At 46.3% G+C, this 17729-nt stretch overlaps 1 protein-coding gene across 3 annotated transcripts in view; it reads right to left on the reverse strand.

Annotated features, from left to right (window-relative positions):
- Window positions 1-17729, reverse strand: part of KSR2 (kinase suppressor of ras 2) — a 505691-nt gene that overhangs the window by 395293 nt on the left and 92669 nt on the right. For all 3 annotated transcript variants that reach the window (XM_030821474.1, XM_030821473.1, XM_030821475.1), the window contains one exon: window positions 3291-3431. In XM_030821474.1, coding sequence (XP_030677334.1) covers window positions 3291-3431 — 141 coding nt within the window. The remainder of the gene's footprint in view (window positions 1-3290; window positions 3432-17729) is intronic.

Genomic DNA, 17729 nt, shown 5'->3' on the forward strand with positions numbered 1-17729 from the left:
GTGCCTTTTCAACTCACCCGGGCAGGCAAGGGGCAGAAAGAGAAGAAGAGTGGAGTCACTTGGAGGCTTTCTCAAATAGGGACACATTGCTGGTGAGCCCCTTTAAGAAAGGTGATGACCAAGGATCCGTTTATTTCTGGTTGTTGTTTTTCTTAAATAGAGACAGGGTCTCCCTCTGTCACCCAGGCTAGGTGCAGTGGCGCCATCATATCTCACTGCAGCCTCAAACTCCTGGGTTCAAGCGACCCTCCCACCTCAGTCTCCTGAGTAGCTGGGACTACACGCATGCACCAACATGCCTGGCTAATTTTTTAATTTTTCTGTAGAGACAGGATCTCACTATGTTGCCCAGGCTGGTCTCGAATTCCTGGCCTCAAGTGATCCTCCCACCTCGGTTTCCAAAAGTGTTGAGATTACGGACATGAGCCACTGCACCCGGTCCAGGATCCGAAGGTACAGAATGATTCACGTTCGAAGGGGGTGATTCATAACATAAAAGGATTCTCCTCTTTGCTTCAGGATTCACTTGTGCATTTTAATCTTATGATTTATATATGTATATATTTCAATTTACTCTGAAGTTTAAGATCAGAAAAAATCATAAAAGTAACATTTTTATAACATCAAAAATGGAGAAACCCTTAAAAACTTAGGCCAAAAAGGGCAGAAATGGATGGAACACTGTTTTAAGGTTTTTGATAGATTTCCTGTTAGTATCACAAAGACTACTGAAAGTAGGCACCTTTATCATCACCACTTACAGACTGGGACAGTAAAATTCAGAGAGGTTAGACCACTTGCCTAAGGTCACACAGCAAGTAACTGGTGGAGCCAGGATTCAAACCCAGCTGTTTTACTTTGGAGTGTTCTCCATACTTCAGTCACTTCACAGAAAGGGGACCTCTGGTGGACACATACCTGAACTTCAGACAAAGAGCAGAAACTCCACGTCTTCTCCCACCCACTCCCTGGGTCCCTGGACTCAAGATGCTCACTGACTAAGGCAAGAGCCAAAACTCAGGTACCGGCAGGCCAGGTAAATGTAAATGAGCAAATCGCTGCCAGACAGGAGCTCAGTTCAGCATGGTCAACATTTCTGATTTTGTAAGTGAAGCCAGAGATCCGGGTTTTTTAGGCAGACTCTTTTGGTTTTTAAGTATTGGCTCAAAATAAATGTCCTGACATCATATTAACCAAACAACAACATGTCTGCGTATCAGAACCAGCTTGAGGGCCACCAGTTTTCAACCCCTGGTCAAGAATCGTTTCTGCCTTATTTGCCCCCACAAGTGGCACTTGATAAATGAATGATCCTGAAGCCTCCCAAAAAAATGCCCTGAGCCATGCAAATACAACCCTGTCTATCCTTGTACAGGACCATTCATTCTAAGGATATTCGCAAGAAACTCATCTGGGCTCTCTGGCCATGCTGGGAATGAAATAAGGAAATACGGAATTGCGCATGGTCTGCTGTGCATATGCAAGATGGGGTGGGGTGGGGGCCTGGAGGAATGGAGCGGGGTGATGCTGCATCTAACTTGGGATTCTTAGATCTGGTGGGGCTGGGTGAGATTCTTGTCCCTGCGGACAAGGTCTAAAAAAGACAGGAAGCCTCTTCACGTAGGAAGCAGGGAACACCTTGAGAGAGGACTCTTGGTTTCACTGGCAGGGAGGCAAGCTCCTCTTCTGCCCAGCTCAGGGGGACCCAGGCAACAGGAAAACAAGGCTAATGCACAGTGCGTCCGACCTAAAGCTTTGCCGTCCATCTGAGCTGGACATCCTGCTAGCCCCATCCACTTACCAGCTAGACTAGTCACTTAGCTCTGAGCCTCAGTTTCCCACTCTGTACAAGGGGGATAACAGTCACCCTACTCAAAAGGTCATTGTGAGGAGGCTGAACAGTCTCAGCAGTTGAGATCCTCAGTGCAAAACCCTTAGCACAATGCCTGGCGTGAAACATGCAGTGCTGTCTGCTGGGTTTATTAGGTTTGGCTTGGCCCTGTCACTGCAAACGAGTCGGTCTCTGGAATCCCAGGGTGTAAGAAAATCTCAGTATTCTCAAGATGTTAAGAACGTGGTCTAATCTGTGAGAGCAGACATAAGATGTCAGATGCTCACAACAGTAATAGGCTGGCATCTGCTGAATGCTGTCTGGTGCCAGAATATGAGCTGAACTCTTTTTTTTTTTTTGAGACAGAGTCTTTCTCTACACCCAGGCTGGAGTGCAGTGGTGCAATCCCAGTTCACTGCAACATCCGCCTTACAGGTTCAAGCTATTCTCCTGCCTCAACCTCCCGAATAGCTGGGACTGCAGGCATGCACCACCATGCCTGGCTAATTTTTGTACTTTTAGCAGAGACAGGGTTTCACCATGTTGGCCAGGCTGGCCTCAAACTCCTGACCTCAAGTGATCTGCCCAAACTGCTGGGATTACAGGCATGAGCCACTGCGCCTGGCTTTTTTTTTTTTTTTTTTTCAGACAGGGTCTCACTCTGTCACCCAGGCTGGAGTGCAGAGGCATGATCATAGCTCACTGTAACCTCAACCTCCTGGGCTCAGGTAATCCTCCTGCCTCAGCCTCCTAAGTAGCTAGGACCACAGGCATGCACCACCACACCCAGCTAATTTTTGTATTTTTTGTAGAGATGGGGTTTCGCCATGTTGCCCAGGCTGGTCCCAAACTCCTGTGCTCAAGCGATCCATCTACCTTGGCCTCCCAAAGTGCTGAGATTACAGGCATGAGCCACTGCGCCCAGCTGAGTTTAACATTTTATAAAAATCATCTCATTCTACGATGTCGGCTATTTAAGAAGAGATGGCAATCATTATGCACATTTCACAGATGATAATATTAATGCTCTAAGAAAGTATTGTTCAATATGGCAGCCACAGGCCCCATTAATTAATGTTAAACACAATTTAAAATCTTAATCACATGTCCTCATCACAAGTGGCTACCACATCCGGCAGCACAGATAGAAGATATTTCCATCGTAGCAGAAAGTTCCACTGGACAGCGCTGGACTAAGAGGTGAAGTGATTTGGCCACAGTGACTCTGAATATGTGGCAGAGCTGAAGGGTTCTAACTGACTCTGGAAGCACACTCTCAATGACCCCATTCAGACAGCATCAGTGATCCTGAATGTTTTCGTCCAGCCCATATTTATTGAGAGCCTGCTATGTGCCAGAGACTGTGCTGGGCACAGCCAGAAACCTGCAGCTCAAGAGCAACACAGGGGGTAGCTGCTGGCCAGTAAGGGGTAGGGGACACAGGGGCCCCCCAGGTCACCTCCAGGACTTCCTTGCGCACATCGACGATTCGGAACCAGTGCCGTAGCTGGGGGAAGCCGTCCAGCTCTGCGTTGCGCTCCTGCAAGGCCACCTTCTTTTTGCAGGACAGCTGCCGGCTGAAGTACTTCACCAGCTTACTCTGTGGAGACACAGACGAGGACAGAGGACACATCTCAGAGGCAGCGACACGAGGAAGAGAGGCGAGAACCCCCTGCGAACCCCCACCCTAAACCCAGCCAACTCTGTATTTTAAAGACTGGTTCTGCTACAGTGAGATCCAGTTTGGCACCCATCTTTCCACCTCGTTGGTGAAGATGGTCAAACAGGCGGCTCCAGCATCTCGCTTGGGGTTGGGGAGGTGGCGCACATTAGTACCAGTTCAGTGGAGGGCCTTTTGATCTCACAATTGCACACATCTTTTTCTGTTTTTGTTTTCTTTTGTTTTGAGATGGAGTTTCACTCTTTCACCCAGGCTGGAGTGCAATGGCGTGATCTCTGCTCAGTGCAACCTCCACCTCCCAAGTTCAAGCAGTTCTCCGGCCTCAGCCTCCCGAGTAGCTGGGATTACAGGTGCGCACCACCACGCCTGGCTAATTTTTGTGTTTTTAGTAGAGACGGGGTTTTACCACGTTGGCCAGGCTGGTCTCAAACTCGTGACCTCAGGTGATCTGCCCGCCTCGGCCTCCCAAAGTGCTGGGGTTACAGGCGTGAGCCGCCACGCCCGGCCTGCACACATCCTTTGATCCAACAATTCCACTTGCAGGAACTCCTCCAACAGACACGATCCTGTGCAGAATGACTGTACAAGAGGCTACTTCCCTATAGTTCTGTTTGCAATAGCAAAGGACTGCAAACATTCTGAGAGTCCATCAGTAGGAGACTCGTTACATAAAGGACGCTACAGCCAACAAAGAAACTTATGCAGCTCTAAAATCAAACCACGAAGCAAGCTCTGTACTGCCAGAGAGCAGTCTCCAGAGTACACTGATAAATAAAAATAAATACTCTCCCATTCATAAGGAAATGTTTCCCTGTATATATCTTTGTAAATATAGAAACTCTGTCCACAAGGACTCCCAATTCTTTTTTTTTTTTTTTTTTTTTTTTTGAGACGGAGTCTCGCTCTGTCACCCAGCTGGAGTGCAGTGGTGCCATCTCGGCTCACTGCAAGCTCTGCCTCCCAGGTTCAGGCCATTCTCCTGCCTCAGCCTCCTGAGTAGCTGGGACTACAGGCACCCGCCACCACGCCTGGCTAATTTTTTTGTATTTTCAGTAGAGACGGGGTTTCATTGCGTTAGCCAGGATGGTCTCAATCTCCTGACCTCGTGATCCGCCTGCCTCGGCCTCCCAATGTGCTGGGATTACAGGTGTGAGCCACCACACCCAGCCCGGACTCCCAATTCTTTAGGGGAGGGAAGAGGAAGGGTGGGGAAAAAGGGTGGGGGAAACATTTTATTTAAACTCTTTTGTGCTGTTTGAATTGTAAGTCCTACCAAAGCATCCAAAAATTACTCTTTTAAAATGAGATAGACCTGAATCTAGGCTTCTGGAGGGATCCCATGACATGAGAAAAGAAAGCTTTTTACTTCTGGATTTGTAAAATCTCACAACATTAGCCAAAGAAAGGCAATACTTGTGTGTCTGAGCAGAGAAAACAATTTGGAAGAATAAACTCCAGGCTTCTAACTTGGGTCAAGTATTTCTTTATATACATTTTTTGTATGCATTCAGTAGTTACCTGAGGTATAATACGTTATCATCTTTTTTTTTTTTAAGAGACAAGGTCGTGTTCCATTGCCCAGGCTGGAGTGCAGTGGTGCAATCATAGCTCACTGCAGCCTCAAACTCCCTGGCTCAAGAGAGCCTCCTGCCTCAGCCGCCCAAGTAGCTAGGACTACAGGTGAGTGCCACCAAACCTGGCCTATATTATCATCTTTGTAATTTAAAATGTATTTAATAAAGATAATTAAATAAAACAAAATTAGAATTAGGTATAGAGGTGCCTGTGGCATTTCAAAACACAGTCAACCAACATTTATCAAGAACAAAGTCTGAATTCTGGGATCAAAAAATTCGGAGGGCCAGGTGCCGTGGCTCACACCTGTAACCCCAGCACTCTGGGCAGCCAAGGCGGGAGGACTGCTTGAGCCCAGGAGTCTGAGACCAGCCTGGGCAATATGGTGAAACCCTGTCTCTACAAAAATAAAATAAAATAAAAATCCTCACTCAGGAGGCTGAGGTGGGAGGATCACCTGAGCCCAGGAGGTGGAGGCTGCAGTGAACCATGATCATACCACTGCACTCAACGCTAGCTGACAGAGTGAGACCATCACTCAAAACAAAACAAAACAAAACGTGGAGCCTGAGATGGTTGTCATGGGTTTCTGTTGCTTTTGCTATCTGGTCTCCATCCCCCCCACCCGTTTTTTTCTTTTTGAGATGGAGTCTCGCTCTGTCGCCCAGGCTGGAGTGCAGTGGCGCGATCTCGGCTCACTGCAAGTTCCACCTCCCGGGTTCACGCCATTCTCCTGCCTCAGCCTCCCCGAGTAGCTGGGACTACAGGCACCTGCCACCACGCCTGGCTAATTTTCTGTATTTTTAGTAGAGACGGGGTTTCACCGTGTTAACCAGGATGGTCTCAATCTCCTGACCTCGTGATCCGCCCGTCTCGGCCTCCCAAAGTGCTGGGATTACAGGCGTGAGCCACCGCTCCCAGCCTTCCATTCCCCCTTTTACCGAAAAGAACATGTCAACTTTCTTTCAAGGAAGCTCCCTTCTTTGGCCCGCAGTCCATCCAGCTGATGTGAGGCTGTTTCCATTTATCACCCCATCACAGCTGCAGGGTGCGCACGTGCCCCAGGCCCCACCAAACAGCTGTACTTGGGTCAAGGGCAATCACGGATCCAGCTGGGCCACTGAGACCCCACCAGGACCTCTTCCAAGCACTCAGGACATAGCCATAGCACACCCTAAAGAGCTGCCAGGTGGTGTCATGGAAGACAGGAGCTGCCTAGGCCATCTTCCCTGCTGCCATCTGGGAGCCTCCTGACACTGAAGCCCATTTAGAAGAGAGCAGAGCCAAGAGATGGAGTCACATTCCCAGCCACACCCATCATCTGAGCCCCAGCAGTGAGCGGAGAAACCAGATCTCCCTGGACTCTGCAGTGATGTGTGCCAATAAATTCTCTTCTTTTGCTTAAGCTGCAGTGAGCTGGATTTCTGTTGCTAAAGCCTCCTGACTCAAAGGGAAATTAAAGAACATCGAGTCCACCTCCCTGAGGGAGTCTTGGCAACCCTGGTATACTGGTTTCCTGTGGCTGCTGTCATGAATAACCACATACTAAGTGGCTAAAAACAATACAAACATACTGATCTCGCAGTTCTGGAGATCAAAAGTCCCAAATCAGTCTCACGGGGCTAAAGTCAAGATGTCAAGAGGGCTGGTTCCTTCCAGAGGCTCCAGGCAAGAATCAGTTTCCTTCCCTTTTCAGTGATCAGAGGCCACCCGCATGCCTTGGCTTCTGGCCCCTTCCCCACATCACTCCACTTCCTCCATCACCACATCTCCTGCTACTGCCCCTTACCCTCCTGCTTCCCTCTTATACAGACCCTTGCAATGATCTGGGGCCCACCCAGACAACCCAGGGCAATCTCCCCATTTCAAGATCCTTATCTTACATCTGCAAAGTCCTTTTTCCTATGTATGGTCACACAATCACAACTTCTGGGGATTAGGAGGTAGAAATGATTGGGGGACTGTTATTTAGCCCACCACACCTGTGCACTTACCCGGGCAAGTGGTTCAACTCTACCTGGAGGAGAGGGGAGGGGCTGAGGAAAGGCAGCCCCAGCAGAGGTCAGGGCCCCATGAGACAACTATCCAAGAAGAGCATCCAGAAATAGCAATGGCCCAAAGAAGTGGGGAGATTAGGTAAATACAGAAAACTGAGCAAATAAATCTATTGAGCATTATTTTTCTTACTGTCTGAGAAGAGTGACACAGATGTGGGATGGGAAAAGCTAGACCAAATCCTGTGGTATTGTTTGGGAAGAGTTATCCCATACATATAGATATAAAAATAAATGTTGATGTAAATGTGTGTATATGTATACATACATGCATTGCACACACACACACATATATATAGCCTAGATTGTCCACTGAAGGGACTGAGATTTACCCCAAAAGGTGAGTTCTGGGCTACATTAGTTTACAAGGACTGCTGTAACAAAGTACCACAAGTTGGTACTCCAGTCTCGCAGTTCTGGAGGCTTGAAGTTTGAAATCAAGGTGTCGGTGAGGCCATGCTCCCCCTGAAGGCATTGCGGAAGGCCCTGCCACAGGCCCCTCTCCTCGCTTCTGAGAATCCCGTGGCTTGTGGCAGCCAAACTTCAATCTTCACATAGCATTCTCCCTTTATGTGTGACTGTGTCCAAATTTTCCCTTTTTACAAGGACACCAGTCATATCGGACTAGTATGAACTCATCTAAACTAATTACATCTGCAACAACCCTATTTCCAGATAAGGTCATATTCTGAGACATTGAGGATTAGGATTTCAACATTTGAATCTTGAGGGATCACAACTCTAACCCTCAAGATTCAAATCTTGAGGAGTGAAGCCCTGACCACCCCAATCTGACCATCTGTCTGCAAAGACACTGCATTCATCCTAGATAAGGGACCTGGGTGACAGAGCGAGACTCCATCTCAAAAAAATAATAATAATTAATTAATTTAAAAAATAAAATAAAAAACTAATCAGGTTTAAATTACTAAACATTCTTTAAAAGCCAAATATATCATTTATCTAGTTTGTTTAAAGTACAGGTTACAGTTATACTGCAAGAGAACGTACTTTTAATCGGATAGAAAACTGTGTCTTCCTAATTTGTAATTTAAGTTCTGATTTTGAAATTAGTAACGTTTAATTTAATCCATCCTATTTATAGAAATTACATGAAAGATATACAAACTTACGTCATTGGCAATATCTGCAAATCGGGCTTTGTACCAAGTGGTTTTCCTCAGCCTTTTCTTCTGAATAAATGACGTTTCACTGTTCATTATTCTATATGTATGTATGCCTATGTTGTATTTCAAATATTGCAAAAGAAATAAGGATCTGGTCTCTTTAAAAAATAATAATAAATGATCATGCTTTATCAACTTCTTTTCTTTTCTTTTCTGAGACAGGGTCTCACCATGCTACCCAGGCTGGTCTTGAACTCCTGGGCTCAACTAATCCATTCACTTCAGACTCCCAAGGTGCTGGAACTACAGGTGTGAGCCACCATGCCCAGCCTCAATTTCTTATATGAAAGAGGTAATATCAACTTGGAAGCCAGTGACGTCATGCCTCGTACCTTTAAAAAAGTCACAGAAAATTGAAAAACTAGGCTAAGACCAGAAGTTAAATGGCAGGACCAGTGGAACCATGGTACTACCTTATGCAAACATCTGTTGGAGAATAGTAGTGTTTCCCAACTGTGGGTATCACTGATAACTTGAGAGGTGGTACCCAGGTGTAGTGTTAAATAACATCATATCATACAGCATAGCGAGCACTTTCTTCTCTGTCCAAATTTTTCTCCAGCCCTCTGACTATATCAAGGAGACTGTCTCTGTTGAATGATACTGTGTCTTTAACAACTCTCTAACCTCTGTAACACTTGCTAATCTCTCTCTCTCTTTTTTTTTTTTTTTTTTTTTGAAACAAGTTCTCACTCTGTCGCCCAGGATGGAGTGCAGTGGCATGATCATGACTCACTGCAGTCTCGACCTCCTGGGCTCAAGCCATCCTCCCACCTCAGCTTCTCATGTAGCTGGGACAACAGGTTTGTGCCACCATGCTTGGCATGGGCCACCACACCATGCCTTTTTTTATTTTTTGTAGAGACAGGCTTTACTTGGTTGCCCAGGCTGGTCTCTAACTCCTGGACTCAAGCAATCCTCCTGCCTCAGCCTCCCAAAGTGCTGGGATGATAGGCATGAGCCACTGCTCTCTTTATAATAGAGCACAGGACACAGTCTCAGAGCCTTGGGCAGATAACAATATGAAACACAATTTCATGACACTTGTGTTTACATTGTATTTATTTTCTCCATTGCCTTCCATTTATGGCAAGTGATACTAGTTTTCCATTACAATAGTTGCACATGGTTTAATTTTTAAATCCATGTATGTTAAAAAATTGAGTTGATTCGGCCAGGCGCAGTGGCTCACGCCTATAATCCCAGCACGCTGGGAGGCCAAGGTTGGCGGATCACCTGAGGTCGGGAGTTTGAGACCAGCCTGACCAACATGGAGAAACCCTGTCTCTACTAAAAATACAAAACTAGCCGGGTGTGGTGGCACATGCCTGTAATCTCAGCTACTCGGGAGGCTGAGGCACAAGAATCGCTTGAACCCAGGAGGCGGAGGTTGCAGTGAGCCAAGATCGTGCCATTGCACTCCAGCCTGGGTAATAAGAGCAATACTCGGTCTCAAAAAAAATTTTTTTAAACTTAAAAAAAATTGAGTTGATTTAAAGAAAATACACAGATATGGCAAAAAGTATGACGGTGGCATCAAACTGATGCATTTGGAGAAATACTGTCCTACAAAATAAAGTTCTGACTCCTTAAACTATTACTTGGGGCTTAATCCCTACTCCACTTCTCCTTCCTTGCCTCATTCATTTCCATGTAATTCCCTAAACAGGGCCAGGCACAGTGGCCCAAACCTGCAATCCCAGCACTTTAGGAGTCCAAGGTGGGAGGATCACTTGAGCTCAGGAGTTCGAGACCAGCCTGGCCAATATGGTAAGACCTCGTCTCTACTAAAAATACAAAAATGATCCAGGCATGGTGTTGTGTGCCTGTGGTCCCAGATACTCAGGAGGCTGAGGTGGGAGGATGGCTTGAGCCTGGGAGGTCGAAGCTGCAGTGAGCTGTGTTCATGCCACTGCACCACAGCCTGGGCAACAAAGCGAGATCTTGCATTTAAAAAAAAAAAAAAAAGAAAGAAAGAAAAATTCCCTAAACACATGCAGGACCTCAAATGTCACCTCTCTGATTCCTCCTACCTGGAAGTCCTTTCCATGCCCACCTGAGGAAGGCTATAAAAATGACCTGAATCCTTTACACCCCTCCTGTGTCCATACCCTTTGCAATGTCACTTTGCAGTTAATTCACCAAAGAGGTGCAGTCTGTGTCCATGCCTTTTCAATACGCTGGCTGTGTGACTTGCCTCAGCCAATAGAAGGAGGCCTGTGTGCTTCTACTTGCTGGCTTGGACCCCTGTCATCTTCATGAGAATGTGCCCAGGCTAGTCAGTGAAGGATAAGAGACTACACGGTGCAGAGTCAAGTTTTCCCAGACGTCCCAGCCAAAACCATCCTAGCTCAGTTGACAGCCAACTCTAGCCTGTCTATTGGCTATAAGTGAGGCCATCCCAGATCAGATGAGCCACCAATCTACTGCTGATCCCAGAGGCATGGCCAATAAATGCTTATGTTATGTGCCACTGGGGTTTTGTGTTTGTTACGCAGCATTATGGGGACGTGTAGCTAGCTGATACACCACAACATCAACACATGAAAATCTGAATTTTTCTCCAAAGCCCACCTCAAACGCCACCTGCTCCAGCAGAACCTTATAAATTCTTTCTTGGGACTTTATTTGTACACACTGTATTATAGAATTATTCACAATTTTTCTTGCATTATAACTGACTAAGAAGACACTAGATCCCTTAAAGGGTTAAGGTGTCCTTGCTAGATTTGGAAGAGTAAATGAAATAAATATAACAGTAAAAATACGGCTGGGCACGGTGGCTCATGCCTGTAATCCCAGCACTTTGGGAGGCCGAGGTGGGTGGATCACCTGAGGTCAGGAGTTCGAGACTAGCCTGGTCAACATAGTGAAACCCCATCTCTACTAAAAACACAAAAATTAGTCAGGCATGGTGGTGCACGCCTGTAGTCCCAGCTACTCGGGAGGCTGAGGCAGGAATCTTTTGAACCCAGGAGGTGGAGGTTGCAGTGAGCCGAGATCACGCCACTGCACGCCAGCCAGGGCAACACAGCGAGACTCTGTCTCAAAAACAAAAAAATTAGAAAGAAAAAACAATAAAAATAAAAATACCATTACTGGGCTCTTCCCCCATGTGTCAGGCCCATGCTGAAGGTCACACATGCATTATTTCAATATACCCTGACGTTCCCAGGAACTAGGTCCTATTAACATCTACATTGTGCCAAAGAAGAAACTAGGCACAGAGAAGTTAAATCATTTGCTCACAATCACACAGCTAGTAAGTGCAGAGCCAAGATTCAAACCCAGTCTAATTCAAACACTCCAAAGTTACAGAAAGGATAACCTCATTTTAATTTACTTTAATTATTTCATAAATGCATGCATATATTTTCTTTTCTTTTTTTTTTTTGAGACAGAGTCTCACTCTGTCGCCCAGGCTGGACTGCAGTGGCGTGATCTCAGCTCACTGCAATCTCTGCCTCCAAAGTTCAAATGATTCTCCTACCTCAGCCTCCTGAGTAGGTGGGACTACAGGTGCGTGCCACCACACTCAACTAATTTTTGTATTTTCAGTAGAGATGGGGTTTTGTGCCACACTGGCCAGGTTGGTCTTGAACTCCCGACCTCAGGTGGTCCTCCCATCTCGGCCTCCCAAAGTGCTGGGGTTACAAGAGTGGGCCACCATGCTCGGCCGCATATATTTTCCTTGTAAGAAAGTTAGAACATTTCAGGCCAGGCACGGAGGCTCACGCCTGTAATCCCAGCACTTTGGGAGGCCGAGGTGGGCAGATCACCTGAGGTCAGGAGTTTGAGACCAGCCTGGCCGACATGGTGAAACCCCGTCTCTACTAAAAATGCAAAAATTAGATGGGTGTGGTGGCGGGTGCCTATAATCCCAGCTACTTGGGAGCCTGAGGTAGGACAATTGCTTGAACCCAGGAGACAGAGGTTGCAGTGAGCCGAGATCATGCCACTGCACTCCAGCCTGGGCAACAGGGCAAGACTCCATCTCAAAAAAAAAAAAAAAAAGAAAGAAAGAAAGTTTGAACATTTCAGATAAGGCCAGAGCTCCCTTTGACCGCTCCCAAGAATGCAGATCCCCATCCCTGGAGGTAGAGCGGGTAATCACTGAGACTAGTTAGGTGCCCATCTTTCCAGACGTTGATCTGTGAATTTTCACAAATACGTACAGATCTGTTGAAACTCTGCAATGTGGCTTTATGTGTACGATTTCTTTTTTCCTCTCACATAAATGATATCACACAGCATGCACTTTTGTGCACTTGCTTTTTTCACTTAGTAGTAAGCCCTGAGGGTCTTTCCACGTTAGTTCATACAGATCTGCCTCGTTCTTTTTAATCTTCTGCATGAAGGATTCCTTTGATACCTGGGTGAAAAGCCCACGATGTGAGCAGTTCTGTGATGTCTGCTGGGACGTCTTTGTCAACGACAATAAAGTGTTTTCAGGAATAACAGCCACCATCGCAGCTGCCATGTACTAAACATTTACAGTATGCCTGGCATCGTGAGCCAAGTGCTGTGAATGTGTTTGTTCCTTTTAATCCATGTGACAATGCTAGCTGTGAGGCTGGTACTTTCAGCCCATTCTACAAACAGGAAGACTGAAATTTCAACAGGCTAAATCATTTGCTGAGATCCACGGAGCTATTGAAGTGGAAGCACCAGGGTGTGACCCCAAAGCTCTGTCTCTTTACCAGGACACTACGCTAGGAGCTGTTCACGGCTCCTTCCCACTGACCTGCAAGTGCAAAAGTTGGGCATCGACCCCTCAGGGGCAGAGAGAGGGCCTTATTCATCTTAGGAAGCCTTCTAAGCGAATTCCCGAATTCTAGCTCTGAGGTTTGGGCAAGTCACTTCAACTCTCTGAGCCTCCACTTTCTCATCTGTAAAACAGGTGTATTCCACCTTCCCTCGGTCTGCTGGGGCATTACATAAGATATTCTCAGCCAGACGCGGTGGCTCACACCTTTAATCTCAACACTTTGGGAGACAGACGGGGGTGGATCACCTGAGGTCAGGAGTTTGAGAGCAGCCTGGCCAACATGGTGAAACCCCGTCTCTACTAAAAATACAAAATTAGCCAGGTGTGGTGGAACATGCTTGTAGTTCCAGCTACTCGGGAGGCTGAGACAGGAGAATCACTTGAACTTGGAGGCAGAGGCTGCAGTGAGCCGAGATCGCACCACTGTACTCCAGCCTGGGCAAGACAGAGCGAGACACTGTCTCAAAAAAAAAAAAAGAAAAAAAAAATTATCTGTGCAGTAGATACCGCATACACCCATGTCCTACTTGTTGAAGGGGGATGTGGATTCTGGGGAGGTGTTTCCCAGGTCACCAAAAGACTGAGATCCTGCACTTGCCAAGGAGTTAGAACCAAGGGGTACTCCAATTATGATACATTAGAAATGGGAGGAATGAGTTTAGGAAGCAGATGGAGTGAAGGAGACAAGTGGGGACAGTGGCCTCGAGTTCCAGCCTTGCCCTTGAGGCAAAAGGGACTGAGAATCATCTTGGGGGACAAGAGTGTACTCAGCTGAGCAGGGAAAAACCCAGAAAACTGCACAGAGTGTGAAGCTGTGCTGGGCAGAGATCGAGCAGTGCTTCCCAAACAGGGATCCTGGAAAAGAGCAGCTCTTTCTCCTGGTTTCCTAGGACTAATGTCGCAGAATAACTGTAGCTGTCAGTTAACAGGGCTATGCTTCGAGCCAAATGCTGTAATGAGCATGTTTTATGAATTATCTTCTTTAATTTTGCACAACACTGGAGGATTGTGATATGGGTCCAATCACTGTCCCCATTGTACAAAGGAAGAAATTGAGACCTAGAAATGTCAAATAACTTGCCCAAGGTCATCAAGCTACTAAGTGGATAAACTGGGATTTGAACCCAAGTCTAACAAACTCTTATTAATTAACACACAAGGAATGTCATGCCAGGCCAAGCGCGGTGGCTCACACCCATAGTCTCAGCACTTTGGGAGGCCAAGGCAGGAGGATCACTTGAGGTCAGGAGTTCAAGAGCAGCCTGGACAACATGGTGAAACCCCATCACTACTAAAAATACAAAAAATAGCCGGGTGTGGTGGCGTACACCTGTAATCCCATTTACTCAGGAGGCCGAGGCACGAGAATTGTTTGAACTCAGGAGGTGGAGGTTGCAGTAAACCAGGAAACCGAGATCATGCCACTGCACTCCAGCCTGGGCGACAGAGTGAGACCCTGTCTCAAAAAAAAAAAAAAAAAAAAGAATGTCATGTCAGATGAAACCACATAGCAGCCAAAACAAAAGGTATAGTATAGCCCTAGTTTCTGAATGCAAAATGCACTCATACATATATATATATATATATATATATATATATATATTTGCACACACAGAGAGAGAGAAAAGAGAAAAAAGGTTGGCAACTGCATCTCTGGGTTATATAGGTGAAATTTATTTTCTTATTTCTGTTCTTCTGTATCTTATAATTTTTCTATAAGATACGGATTTTTTTTAAGAGAGGGGGTCTTGCTATGTTGCTCAGGCTAGTCTCAAACTCCTGGCTTCAAGCAATCCTTTCACCTCAGCCTTCTGAATAGCTGGGATTACAGGCACAAGCCACTATTCCCCGTTTATTTTTCTATAAGCCTGAATTGCCTATATGATAGTAAGTAACAAATCACATGAAAATCAGACATTTGCCAATCATAAAGACACATAGGCCATCCTTAATGTCAGCCATCTCATTAAATAAGTATGACAGGCATTAAATAAATATGCTGGGCATTCTGCTACATACTTGATACATTATTTCACTGAATCACCACAGTAGCCTCAATAATAACCCCATCTTATTTACAAACGCAAAAACAGAGAGCCACAGGGTTTAAGCAGCTCTCCCAAGATACTAGATAATTTCACATTATTTCCCTCTTTCCTCAGTTTTCAAAATCATAAGCTTCATCTGAAGATGTCTGTTAAAAATCAAACATTGCTACTCGGGAGGCTGAGGCTGGAGGATCACTTAAGGCCAGGAGTTCAAGACCAGCTTGGGCAACACAGCAAGACCCCCATCTCCACCAAAAATTACAAATCAGTCAGGCATGGTGCTGTGCACCTGTAGTCCCAGCTAATGCGGAGGTTGAAGCGAGAGGATCCCTTGAGCCCAGGAGTTCGAGGCTGCAGTGAGCCATGAATCGCACCACTGCAGTCCAGCAGGGACAACAGAGCAAGACCCTGTCTCCAAAAAAAAAAAAAGTTCAAATTTCTAGGCCCATCTCTTAGAAATTCTGATTCAGTAAATCTGAGACAGCCCAGGAATCTGTGGAAACACCGAGGACTCCAATGGTTCCAAGGATCAGGCAAGCATGAGAAACATCCCTCTACGGTCTGAACGATTGCGTAATGAAAGTAGTTTCTCAGTCAAGCCAAAGGATCTGGGTCCTTGGGCAATAAACACAGGGCAGAAACCCCATTCTAGAAGCCAGGGTTCAGCACCCTCAACAATCAGTCCCCTTTCCAAGGGCTGTGGGCTCATTCGTACAACAGGCTCATTTTCCAAGCAGCTTCCAAAGCAGTCAGCACCTTTCCAGGCCTGAAGGGGCTCCCAGTGGGCAGGGAAGACAGATGTGCAAATGCAAATCACAAGGCCACATGGCAGGAACCAGAACAGAAGGGCAGCCAGGGTTCAGTGCGAGCATCAAGGATGCCAAGTCAAGAGAGACACCTTTTAAAAAGCCATGTTCCCGCCAGGTGCAGTGGCTCACGCCTGTAATCCCATCAATCTGGGAGGCCAAGGCAAGCAGATCACCTGAGGTCAGGAGTTTGAGACCAGCCTGGCCCCCATGTGAAACCCCATCTCTACTAAAAATACAAAAATTAGCAGGGCGTGGTGGTGCATGCCTGTAATCCCAGGTACTCCAGAGGCTGAGACAGGAGAATTGCTTGAAACCGGGAGGCAGAGGTTGCAGTGAGCCGAGATGCACCACGACACTCCAGCTTGGGCACCAGAGCAAGATTCTGTCTCAAAAGAAAAAAAAAAAAAGCCATGTTCCATATAATAGGATAATAATAATGGGAGCTCCATGTTTATTCTAAGAGAAGCAAGGCCTCATTCGTTCATTTAAAGATGTTTGTGGTGCTTTTTTTTTTTTTTTTTTTTTTTTGAGATGGAGTCTCACTCTGTTGCCCAGGATGGAGCGCAATGGCATGACCTCGGCTCACTGCAACCTCCACCTCCCGGGTTCAAGCAATTCTCATGCCTTAGCCTCCCCGGTAGCTAGGATTACAGGTGCGTGCCACCATGCCCAGCTAATTTTTGTATTTTTAGTAGAGATGGGGTTTCACCATGTTGGTCAGACTGGTCTTGAACTCCTGACCTCAAGTGATCCGCCTGCCTTGGCCTCCCGAGGTGCTAGGATTACAGGCATGAACCACGATGCCTGGCCAAGGTGCCTTCAAAATACAGACAGCAAGGGATACAAAAATCAACTACACACCACCCCTGCCTTTAAGGTGGGCTATTTCAGGTGGGTGCTGAAGACAGGTGCCTTTTCTGTACCTTTGGATAAGCACAGAAATCAAGAGAGAGCATTTAGATACTTTTATAGCTATTTGATGGAGTAATCTTATGTCTGTTCAATCTAATTTTTTCAAAGTGAGCATTGGATGTTGTTTGGGTTTTTTTCCATTTCATTTCCCTCGTAAATCATCTTTATTCTATTTCACAAAAGTATTGGCTGCAAAATGTCAGAAAAGATAAAGCTGATTCTTTACCACAGAAGGCGGGAAAGGCACTGACCCTTCTACTCGGTGAATTTCAGGTATTCATCTTAATCTACCAACATCTCTAAATAAATTATTTTCCGGAATTGTTCCTTGAGTATCATGACAATGCTGAAGTGAGTGTTCAATTTTTTTTTTTGTTTTGAGACAGGGTCTCTCTGTCGTCCAGGCTGGAGTGCAGTGACACAATCATAGCTCACTGCAGCATCAACCTGCTGAACTCAAGCAATCCTCCCACCTCAGCTCCCAAGTGGCTAGGACTACAAGTGTGTGTCACCACGCCCAGCTAATTTTTTCATTTTTTGTAGAGGTGGAGTCTTGCTACGTTGCCCAGGCTGGCCTCAAACTCCTGACCTCATGCAATCCTCCTGCCTTGGTCTCCTAAAGTGCTGGAATTACAGGCATGAGCCACTGTACCTGGACCGATTGTGAATATCATTCTACAGATGGGGAAACCAGGCCTTGGAATTGCTGGAATCGTGCCTGTGATCACACAGATAAAGCAGCATCGGGATCGTGATTTGAACTCAGGACCTCTAGCTCCCAGTCCCGTGCTCTCTTCACAATTCTCTGCTGAAACAGACCATCAACGGTTGAGAAGCACAACTGGAAAAGGGCCTCTGTATGGC

This window comes from Nomascus leucogenys, chromosome 10 (genome assembly GCF_006542625.1).
Source record: "Nomascus leucogenys isolate Asia chromosome 10, Asia_NLE_v1, whole genome shotgun sequence".
NCBI classification, from domain to species: domain Eukaryota; kingdom Metazoa; phylum Chordata; class Mammalia; order Primates; family Hylobatidae; genus Nomascus; species Nomascus leucogenys.